General features: G+C 38.5%; 1 protein-coding gene across 2 annotated transcripts in view; it reads left to right on the forward strand.

Moving 5' to 3' along the window:
• The window catches only part of sema4gb (sema domain, immunoglobulin domain (Ig), transmembrane domain (TM) and short cytoplasmic domain, (semaphorin) 4Gb), a 44599-nt gene that overhangs the window by 26165 nt on the left and 6684 nt on the right, over positions 1-11750 (forward strand). For both annotated transcript variants that reach the window (XM_075457644.1, XM_075457645.1), the window contains exons 9-14: positions 2547-2722; positions 6910-7048; positions 7150-7372; positions 7497-7612; positions 8310-8464; positions 11194-11255. In XM_075457644.1, the coding sequence (XP_075313759.1) occupies positions 2547-2722; positions 6910-7048; positions 7150-7372; positions 7497-7612; positions 8310-8464; positions 11194-11255 (871 nt within the window). The remainder of the gene's footprint in view (positions 1-2546; positions 2723-6909; positions 7049-7149; positions 7373-7496; positions 7613-8309; positions 8465-11193; positions 11256-11750) is intronic.

An 11750-nucleotide genomic window follows, 5' to 3' on the forward strand; every position in this document is an offset into this window, starting at 1 on the left:
CTTCTACATCCAATAGCTAAACCTCTCCCTTTTTTTTTTATCACCACATCACTCTGTTCCGCTCCTCCTCTTTTTCCCCTTTCACCTCATTTCACTTGTGATCAGCTTCCCTAGAGGTCCCTTTTCCTCTTCCTTCATACCTGTCATTTCTTTTAGCCATGTATGCTGGCGTGATAACTGTCACAGGGTACCGCTGTATTGTAATTACAGTTCAAAAAGTGACTGTAAGACCACCATCTGGAGCTTCTGGAGAGAGGCTGCTTTGCATACCAACATTTGAGCTCAAGCACAGACCCACTCAATGCTGTAACAAAACCAAACGCACTCCAAAGAGATGGGTTAGGGTTGTTATCCAGCTGATATTAGATACATAGACTACCCAATAATCTAAGCTTGGATTTTCTCTTAGCTTGAACATGATCCGGCAAAAAGAAAAAAGAAGCAAAATCAATTTTCTGTCAGAAACCATTGAAGGTAAGATTGAATTTCTTGGCAGTCTTTGCATTTCGGTAGTAAGCATGCCAGTTTTTCAGCCTTCAAAGTAGCCTTATGTGAAAGATTCGATCGTATCACTGTCATTTTGAAAATTTACCAGAGTTCTGACTTTCCAGCTCCCTGTCAATATCCCATCAAATGACCCGAGGAATACTATTTATCATTTCATTAGGTGTGAAAACAGAATTCTTAAAAAATGTCTTAGTTTCAGGAGAATTTTCAGCATTCTCAGGATTTTATATTCTTATTAATTGACTTAATTGACCTTGTGCTGCAGCAGATTCAAACATTTTTTTTCTAAAACAGTTTATATTAATGCAATGTTTTAGAAAGAAACCCAGTCTGTATTACCCAGTACGATTTATTTAGCACTGCCTGATCAGAACCTGCTTAGAGTCAGACTTCGAATGCTACAAAACTTTGTTCATGTAATTATGATTTCACACAATATTAACCCCTTTTAGCACCCACTATGTTATGAATTATAGTTTGTTTAAATTCAGTTTAAATGATTCACGCAGCAGCTTGCTGATGCAGACTTTGATACATTTTATTTTCTCTAAAAGAAGTCAGTATCCATGTTTCAGTTGCTCTTTTTCTGACGTTAATCTGCCCAAAGACTGAAAACAAGGAAAATAAATACAGCAACTCCCCTTTCTGATATTTAGAAAAGAGAATTCACATTTTTGTTGTTTTTTTAAAAGCTGACTACACAAATTTAAGGAGCGGCATGATTTCTTAAATGTTACCAGCTCATAATCCTTTCATACTCTTTTTAAACCGCCAACATTTGGTAGAGAAGTTATTTCTAAAAATGGAGACTCCCCTCTCCCTGTCGCTTCATCAGTGCTTGTGGAGTTGTCAGAAGGAGGGTGTAATCACTCAGCCTGAACTAGGCCACAGCAGCGCATGCAGATGTCGAGCTGGTCCCCAGCTCAGCCCCGTGGCAGCCGGGCACGGCACTGGTTGCAGGCAGATCTGCAGATAGTGACGGCTCTGGCTGGAGCCTCTGGCTTGAAACCACTGAGGACTTGCCTTTTTGAGCTGCCCATCCTGTTGTCCTCTTCTTCACCAAGATCCTTGCCAATCGTGGCCTATTTTCACAGAGATGACATGATTGGGGAGAGTTTTCAGTGACACAAAAGCAGAAATCACTGCCATCTGATATTTTGAAGCATTGGCCATTTTGGTGTTCCATGGCTCTCATGCAAAATAAGAGAGGTTTTATCTTTGGTCCTTTACTCTGCTCTGCGGCTGCAAACTGCAGCACTGTCTGCATCAACTTGACTAAGAGTGATTTCCGCACAGACAGACCTTCACATTGTTATGCTTGAATTCTTGATTATTATTTTCTTCCTGTGTTTTGACTGACATAAATTGTAATCTGCCAGTGCAACCCCTAAGCTCTACGCATAATGATAACCGAGAATCTACTCTCTTTAGAATGCTTATTTTCACAGTGTTGATGGACTTATCCTTATGTTTAATATCTATGTGTGTGCCGAGTTGATTTAAGCTGCTTTGCCGTTTTGTGTGGGAGGTTAAAGAAGGCAGAGCTTTTTGATGAACGGCAGATGCCCCCAAAGACATAAACAAAGAAAGATGAAGCCGTGCGATTCAGAAAAACAAAGAGAAAGAAAGCCTCCATCTCTTTATTTCTTTTTTTTTCTAAATGAGGTGCACTTAGTGTGCCTTTTACAAAGACGTGCCTCGCTGCCTCGCCTCCTACTGCTGCTGAAATGTAATTAGGGGAAATGCACTAAAGTCGGCACAGTCTGAGCTTGAACACTAACATTCACCCCCACTTTTGTAAGCCTCTAGATTTCAGACTGGCTTTATACAGTATGTGCATAATCATGTACACATTACAGTTAGAAGTCGTGTCTATTTGTAAACACATGTGTGTGTATAATTTCTATCTTTGTTTTACTGTAGACTGATAAAAACTAACGTGTCCATGAGTATGACAGTGGTTCAGTTTGCTCAAGTGACTAATTCCACCCAGTTATTAATCTCTCCATTCATTCATCCATTGTCTTCTATGTCTGCAGACTGACTGGGGTGGCCAGAGGACTTTGCAAAGGAAGTGGACCACTTTCCTCAAAGCCCGAATGATGTGCTCAGTCCCAGAGTATGAGCTTCACCTCAATATCCTGCGTGATGTGTTTGTCCTGCAGGGGAGAGACGCTCAGAGCAGTATTTTCTATGGCGTCTTTGGTCTGGAATGGTAAGAAGTGATGTGTTATTTATCTCATTTATGCTCTTTATTAATACACTTCACATGCAAACTTTGTTTCTTTGTGTCAGCTAGAAAGACTAGCTTGGCAGTAAACTTAATGCCAGGGAGACTTTCACTCGCCAATAACGGAAACTACAGTAGCTATTAGCTTAGCTCACCTTATAAACTGGAAAGAGAAGATGGTCTTAAATGGCCAACATTATAATTCACCACCTTTAATGCTCCTGTGTCACTTATAACAACATATGTATGCTGTAGTTTTGTGAATTTCAGCATTCAACTGATCGTGACACATAAATATGAAAATGTGTAAAAAAGAATGGAACTTTTTATCCATGTGTTTTGTTACATTTAGACCAAACCATTTACTTTTACTGCCTAACTATTTGTGGATGAGAGGGCAGTGGAAAATTAATGGGAAGGAAGTAGGACGGTGTTAGTCCACTGACACGCTAAGAGTGAGCATTGCTTCTTCAAATTTTGATACTTTTACCACGAAGTAACATGTCAACCATTGGCTGAGAAACATTGATTGTTAACATTATTACTCCAAGGAAATTAAACGATTAAAAGAATGATTCTTTGAGGTTAAACTCTCTTCACAAGGACACGCAGTTGAAGCTTTGAATGGAGCTTTATTCGAGGGCTTGGGTTGGATACATCACATACATTCCTTTGAAAGAGAACATATCCAACGCCAGACAAACATCATTCTAACGGTTATATAGGGCTGTAAATCAATCACGTGGTTTTCATGTGAAGGTTAAATCATGACTTGTCTACTAGCATACCTCCACACTGAATAATGTTGACCAAATTCCTAAATTGCTTGTTTTCCCCCAGTGCTGGCGACTGGCTAGTGTCCTGCAGAAAATAACATATAATAGTTACCATATATTTGTCCCGTGCCTGACATGTTCAGAAGCTGATGCAGACTCTGCACTTGTTGTAGCTGTGAGTTCCAATATTGGTGCATACAGACCTTCGGAGGAAAGTGAACAAAATGTTCTTTACTGTGAAACTGCAACATTTTGCATCTTGAACCAACATGGCTATTAATAGTCTTGTTATTCTACCCAGTCTATGTCTGTGATGCATGTCAGTAATAGGTAGGGGATTTATTAGTGAATTATCATTTACTGTATGTTGAAAATCAAACTAATAAAAGTTCATTTAGAGGAAAAATAAGATAATACTTTGCATTTCATTCAACACATGTGCTGGAAAGCCTATGAATAGTTACCTAAAAACTAAATATAGATGCGGTGATATATTGCTGAGTGAGCAGACCCCTACTGATACGGAGTTCACAAAGATTTATCTCCTGTAATTGAATCCATGTCTCAGTGATAAACTGCATCAAGTTGTTTTAAGGTTGAATCTGCAGCATGTAGAACTGAAAAATCTGTCGTAAAAAACAGGGACGCAATGACTTTACACTGTTCCTCCCTTCTCTCACGAAGGAAGACCTATCAATTCTACAGAGTCACACTTTTATTTTCATCATTAAAACTTTTATTCTCAACCTTTGAAGCAGATAGAAACATTTAATCTGGTAAAACTATTTAAGAGCTTAAGCCTCAGACTCAGACTTATCATTTATACAGTCAGCACACGATTAACTAAAATATTATTGCACGTTGTTGCATCAAGATTTTCCTGAGAAACAGACACACATTTAAGACTTGAACTTGTAAAAATAGTCTTTTTGTTTTGCTGTGGAGGAAAAATGACATGACATTCAGCTGAAATCTTTAAATTAGCCTGTTACTAATGTCGTTTGATCCCTGTTCTTTATTTAGAGTACATTGACACAGAAGAATATAACAACATGAGCATCTGTGATCACTTTTATTCAGAGAATGACCAAAAGGTTTATTGCCTAAACGTTCAATAACGGTTCCAGTTGATACATTAAAGCCATTAAAAGCAAGATGTCATGTCCTTTTTTCACAAGCTTGATGTCTTAATAAAATGTTTGTAACACATTTGCACAAAATACACAAAAAGACAACAGCTAAGTATTCGACCATGAATTTAGAGCTCTTTTAATACCTGCTGGTTTAAGGAACAACTCAACTCTTCTCCCTCCCTGTTTTCTGCAGGGTGTACCTTACTGCAGTATTTAGCCTGAGAGCTCACACCAGCACACAGAAAACCATACTCAGACTAGCAAAGAAAATATTTGTCTACCAATTTTATTCTCAAATACTCATATTTCTCTTGTCTGAAGTTTGAAGTGTCACAGACAGTAGATATTTGACAGATCTTTTAGGCCAGCCATGTGTTTAGCTTGTCCGGGTTGTTAAAATGGTGCTTCACAGATATAGGAACATAACGACCAGCCAACCGGTTAATACTCCTGTCAAAAATCACATCATGATTCCTTCATTGTATATTATCACAATAAACCCTGAGCTTTAATGTCTGTCCATTCCTCTATGTTTTCTTTAGGTTTTTAAAGGCTTTTGTTAAGAACTGTTGCTTATGTGGGCAAATTCTAACCAATGCTTGTTTTTGTAATGGCAAGAACAGACAGAGACAAACGGGAAATGGTGACACAAGGGACATTTCTGACTGAGAATAAAAAATGTAATAATGCCAAGAAGAGCTTAGACTTCTAAATTCGAATATAAAACATCAAACAGCTTACTGGGATAACAGCAATAGCTCTTTTTAAATTATGTATATGACGGCTGATGAAAATTTGCTTCTAAAAGTACAACAAAAAGCAAGAGCAAGTGAGTTTTGACTTCTCATTTTCAAGGTACAGTGAATGAAGCATGATTTGAAGTTAGAAGTTTGATGATAGAGTTGAGGAGTTGGGAATGTGATGCAGAAATGCCTTACAAGTCTGAACAGCTTACAGAATGACATATTTTCAAATCTAGGTGGCCCCAAAAGTTCCACGGTTGGAGTTTTTGTGAGCTGGTACTGACTTTAGGAGCCCAAAAATATGCTCTCAAGCACAAAAAAGGGATTTTTGAGTGATATGCTCCCTTGTTATCAATGTTCTTCTGATGGGAATCAACTGCTTTTCCCCCTTCGTTTTATTCTAATAGAATAAGGATGATTTTTCCACCGGCAACTGCAAAACAAAAAAGGAAAAATGTTTCCTGGAGATTTGGAAACATTTATTTTATGTCATTTTATTGATTGAACAAAAATATAATGATGTCTAACTGATTAACTAATGATGAAAAACAATCAATCGGTATTAACAAAAATGACTTCTCCTCACAAGAGAACCAGATGGAAACTGCCAGTGGAAAATCTGGCAGTGATGTGGGAGTGTGTTTATGCTGATATGCAGAGTCATGCAGCATAAAACTGTCCCAAGGGTGTTTAGATTCTGATGGAGAGGATAGCATTTCAACACAACATTAATGCTGTCTATTTCTTTCCAGCCTCTTCCTTTTTTTTTATTAAAGCCACACTTCTTTTTGGTGATATTTAATAAGTCTGTCCTGTCAATCACGTTCTCTCTTTCTCTCTTTCACCTGTGTGAGTGGTGGTTATCAATATGTGTTAGACTCAAGCATACAAGAATGAGACTCTGGTTTCACTCCATTCTCATTTTTCTCGTCTGAATGCTTTTGAAGACTGAAGTGGGCGCACAATGGATTTAAGAATGTGAGGCAGCCTTTTTTCACCCAATTACTAATCTCACCTTTAGGGTGTAGGACTAAGGGTCACCTGGTTTGTGGCTACCAACTCCTACTCTTTCTTTTCGCAGGTGCTCCACAACAGTCACAACTGAGGCATTTCCATTATGACTCACAGGGAGTTGATATTTTATTTCTGGGAATCTGGTGCTGCAAACATGTATTTTCCTCTGATGTGGATGATCGGCGTTTGAGGGATAAAGGGGGGAAATTATACACCTGTCAGTAACATCACTCCCACCTCCCTTTCCAACACAAATTGATAAGAATTGGAGAGGCAGGTGTGAGATGTGAGAGTTACAAACAAAGCTACCTTTATGACAATTTTCAGAGAGCAAAGATGACTCCTCAGTAGTCTTGTTACCTTTTCACTTGTCAGAGATGATCTGTGATGTGTCTGAAATTGGATCTGGGTGGCAGTTGCTCCTCAGAAGTTTTTTTTCAGCTCTGAACAATTAATCCTTAGTGTGTCCTCTGGACATGTCTTTGTGGTTTTGGATTATCTTTCAGGAAGAATATTAAAGCATCTGCTATCTGCCAGTATGCCTTCTCAGATGTACACAAGGTTTTTGAGGGACCGTACATGGAGGTGCAGGATTCAAAGTGGAGGGAATACACAGGAAAAGTTCCAGAGCCAAGACCTGGATCTGTAAGTTTCCTTTCTTAATCTTCTGTCCATAGAAGATTTATTTGGACATTCTGCTTTGTTCTCCATGTAACTGAACACTGTTGTGGTGTTTGTCTCTACAGTGTATAACAGATTTGCACAGGTCCCAGGGCATCAACTCATCTCGAGACCTCCCGGACAATGTCCTCACTTTTGCCCGAAGGCACCCACTTATGGCTAACCAGGTGCACCCAATGGGCATGCGCCCACTCATGTTCAAGCGGAGTGTCAATTATGTCAAGATAGCAGTGCACAAGGAGCCAGCACTGGATGGAAACATTTACACTGTTTTGTTTTTGGGAACAGGTGAGCTTTAGGTAAAAAAAAATCACATGAAATGAACAAAACATTAGCATGACATGCTCACTGTAACTGTTTATCATGTCCCACATATTAGCTTAACGTGACAGTGTTTTCTCTTTTCTTGCAGATGACGGATGGCTGCACAGAGCTGTGGACATAGATGGAGAAATGCATATCATAGAGGAGCTGCAGATGTTCGACAAACCGCAGCCAATAGAGAGCATGGTTGTTTCTTCAGTTCAGGTATTTATCAATGTGTCGTGTCCAGGCAGCAGATGCATAAAACTGAGTGTAGTTTCCACTCATTTCCACTCCAATTTTTTTGTTGTTAATGGAAGTGAACTCGCAATAATGATGATATTAAAAGAGTTTCAAATTCCCATTTCCAAGGTACAGCAAATTAAGTATTACCCTAAGTCGAAGCCAGGTAGAGCCAAAGAGGGAAAAGGCTGGATAAGCTTCTAGAGTGACGTAACTTTACCCTGCAAATCTGAATGGCTCACTGAATATCACCTTTTTCAGTTCTAGGGAGTGAAAAACATAAAACCACGGTTGAGTTTTTGAGTTGGTAGTGACTTCAGACACACAAATATATGCTCTGAAGCACAGAAAAGGGTTTTTTTTCCCCATAATAAGTCCCCTTTAATCCCAAACACACTTAGCAAATAATACATTTGGCTGTTTAACGTGATTAGACTACACCAAATACATGAAAAGTAAATCCTGAAGTCCTAAAGTATCTGTTACTATCTAAGACAATACACAAGAAGATTTAAAGAATGTTTAAATGAAAAAACTTGTAGTGTTCCTCCCCTTTTCCCAAATTCATCAATAAATGATGATTGATTAAGAAACACACTGCTTAGACATTACAATACTTAACAGGTTTAACATGTAATTTACCGTAGAAATATACTGATTATGTGCTTTTGTGTTACAGAGGAGTATCTATGTTGGCTCCCACTCTGGCCTTGTTCAGGTACCGATGTCAACCTGTCAGAGGTACACTTCCTGTTATGACTGCCTATTTGCCAGAGATCCCTTCTGTGGCTGGGATGGGAGAGTTTGTGTCGAAATATCTTCACGTACTCAGAGGTGAGAGAACAAGGTGACAAATGTACAGACAGACACACTATGTTTTGCAAAAAAACATAATGAATTCAGAAAAAGGGGGTCACAGAGATTTTCTCTTGGGAGGCATTTAGTAATATGGCCTTGGCATAGATATTTCCCTATATATCTATACACTTCCTCTACAGTTCCACCTCTTTACTTCACTTCACAGGCGTCTTTATTTCCTCCCTTAAACTGCTTTTCTTCTTTCCTCCAAAAGCCAAACAAAAAAACAAATAAATAAATTTGGGGTAAGAATATAAGATGTAATGAACCTGTAAACAGAGATTGACTGTTTTTACACAGAACATGCTTTAAATTACCTTTTTGGTTGTCGTCTATTTCATCACTTTGGCCCAACAGCAATGTCAGACCGTAATTAATTATTTATACCCTCCAACACAATTTCTGTGAAAGCAGGTCTAAGACAATGTAGCTGACCTGGATTTTTCTCATGAGCGCTGTTCAGCACAGCAGGAGCTCCTACTGGAATGGCAAAGTTTGAATTTTAAATTGTTCCCCGAGAAGAAAGCATGTGGATATGATTCATACTCAGTGAAACTCGGCAAATTAACCGAAGAGGCAAAATCTGCGATGTTCTTCTCTCTGTAGTACTAAAGATCTTTGAACAGTTTACATGAAGGTTCTTATCAGTGTAAGTTTGCAATAAATAAAGAAAACCTGATGATTTTACTGTGTAAACATAAGTAAATAATAATCATAATACATGTATTGGGATTAAAAGTTAGTTAGTTAAAGGAGACTTCCTAAAGAATAGTTAAAAGACCTGTAAGAGCAAACCTGCCTTTATTTCGATGGTTTTCCTACTTGCTGTGATGGAGGAAGCTCTCAGATCTTTTACCTGTGTGAAAGTAGCAATATCGCAAGATAAAAAAACAACAAATCAGGCCAGTGTTTTGCATTTAAAATAAATGCTATGTAAATAGACTGCTTTTCATCTTTAACAGGGTATGCTCAGATGATTATCACCTGAATCTTCATGTGTGTAGTAAATGTGTAGTGAAGAACTACTTAAAACTCAACTGTGCAGCATTTAGTGTTTTTTTTTTTATCCAACAGTGTGTAAAAACTACTGACATCTAGTGGCCAAGTTGGATATGGCAACCATCTCTCAACCACTACGTAGCCACAAATTGTATCTGAACTGGTAGCCTGAGTTAGTTATCAAGTAGAAAATGATCAACTTTGATGTTTTTTCTTCTGGAAATTTCATGTTTTCACCTATTTCACGAGTTCTATTCATGCAATATGTTATAAACACGAGCCCGCATTTCACACGTGTTCCTTCAAACATCCCGCAGAACAGCGTCAACGACTACTTATTCCTCCACTTTCTTCTTCTTTGTCACCTTTGAACAGTACTCGTCTTTCTAAGAGCCCTTTGCCAAATCAAAACTAATGACTTTTATGTATAAAGCACTTTTTAAACAACCAGAGACAACCAAAGGGCTGTACATAAGAAAAATAAGCAAATAAGCAATTTATGACGGTGACAAGACGATTCACCCATGAAGAAGGACCTGCTGTGCAAATAGATATAAATGGTTCATTGAAAGATAAGAAAAGCATCATTCATTTGGCGAGGAAGAATTAAGATGAGGGAATTTCAGCTGGTTGCAATCTGCTATTTATGCCACTAGATGACTCTAAAACTCCTTTAAAATGTGTCAGTGCTGAACTCACTGCTGCCCCCAAGCCCCCAAAAATGTCAGTTATTAAGTTCTCAGTGCACACAAGTGCCCATATTCTTTTTATATCTGTATTGTATTTAATATTTAAAGTAAAATTTCAGCGTATTTTAGCAGGCTGAGTTTGAGCTAATTCTGTTGAGTTGCTTTATCAATGAAAAAGTATCAAATCTAGAAAGATAATCATAAGAATTCAACGTAAAATATTGATTTTGAAAATAATAAAGTCGTAAAGTAGTCTGAAATAAAAGCCAAAAGCTCAGATGATCACAGTTTACTGAAGTATTACTCAAATGTCCAGAACATAGATGTTGTGGAACAATGAATCTTGAAGTGAGGCCAGTCTGTTTGGAGAGTGAGACGATTCAGTTGTGATATGGGTAGCACACACAGGAAGAATGACACACTGTAAACGCTCCAAAGCAAACACACACATACTGTACTCGCAGACAGGCATAGTTTGGCTCACTCCTTCAGTGGGGACTGTTTGTGTCTCTCTTCATTCACTCTGCATGAGTGAGCAGCAGACATCTTAATCTCCATTACTGCAGCAGACACATCAGTTGATTTGTTTTTATCATCGGGGAGGCAGCATCACACATTCAGAAAAAAGCAGCAAGAAGAATTAAGTATTGATTGAACAATAGTTTACAACACCCACTCTGATTCCCTTGTACTAATCTTTTTGAAAAGGAGAGGAAAAAGTCTGCTCTCTAAAGTTGGAGAACAGATATGTTGATGGAGGAATTTTCCTCACCACCACTGCACAGTGAACTGGGTTGAAATACAAGTGTGCCTTTTCCCTCTGCCAGGAAGCTCCAACTTTGCAAAAAATAGTTTTCTCTCTGTCAAATGATCATTAGAATTAAACAATTGTTCAATTACTCACTGTTATTGCTGCTCATCTTCACAAGAACGTTCTCAAGAAGAGCTTTTTAATCTTATCAAGGCATTCATGATCTAAAGGTTCAATGCAAATTTTTTCAAAAATCATTATTTCAGGGCCAACCTAACCCAGGACATCATGAGAGGAATCAGGGGATGTAAGGAGAACTCAGGAAACGGTATGTGTTACAGCGCACACACATGCACTTATTGTGAATCCATTATGGAACATTATCTGCCTTATTTCTTAAAGTTTCATACTTTCCCATCTCACCTCTCCTTTTGATGAGTGTTCAAGACTCTCACATCCAGATTAAAGGGTTAAAAAAGTTTAACACGTGCGTTTCTTTCTCTGCCTGAAAACTCTGCCATTTGGCATCTATTAAGGGATTTCATTAAGTGTATGTTCCTTACCCATCCCCCATGTCCCAGTGTACACATTTTAATCAGCTCCTCTCTTGCTGGAGGTCAGGCGGTCCTGCTGCTGCACTGCAGGACTCGCAACATTTAAAGAGGCTTATGAGATGTGATAGAAAGTGATGCTGCAGCATCATAGGCTGCTCAGGCGTACTTTTAAACTGTAACCTTGGTGACCTGACATCTTGTTGGATATTCATCTCTCTGTCCTGCTGCATCTTTGTCAAGCTCTCACATTCTCCATCTGTTCACATTCC

This window comes from Odontesthes bonariensis, chromosome 23 (genome assembly GCF_027942865.1).
Source record: "Odontesthes bonariensis isolate fOdoBon6 chromosome 23, fOdoBon6.hap1, whole genome shotgun sequence".
Taxonomy (NCBI): Eukaryota; Metazoa; Chordata; class Actinopteri; order Atheriniformes; family Atherinopsidae; genus Odontesthes; species Odontesthes bonariensis.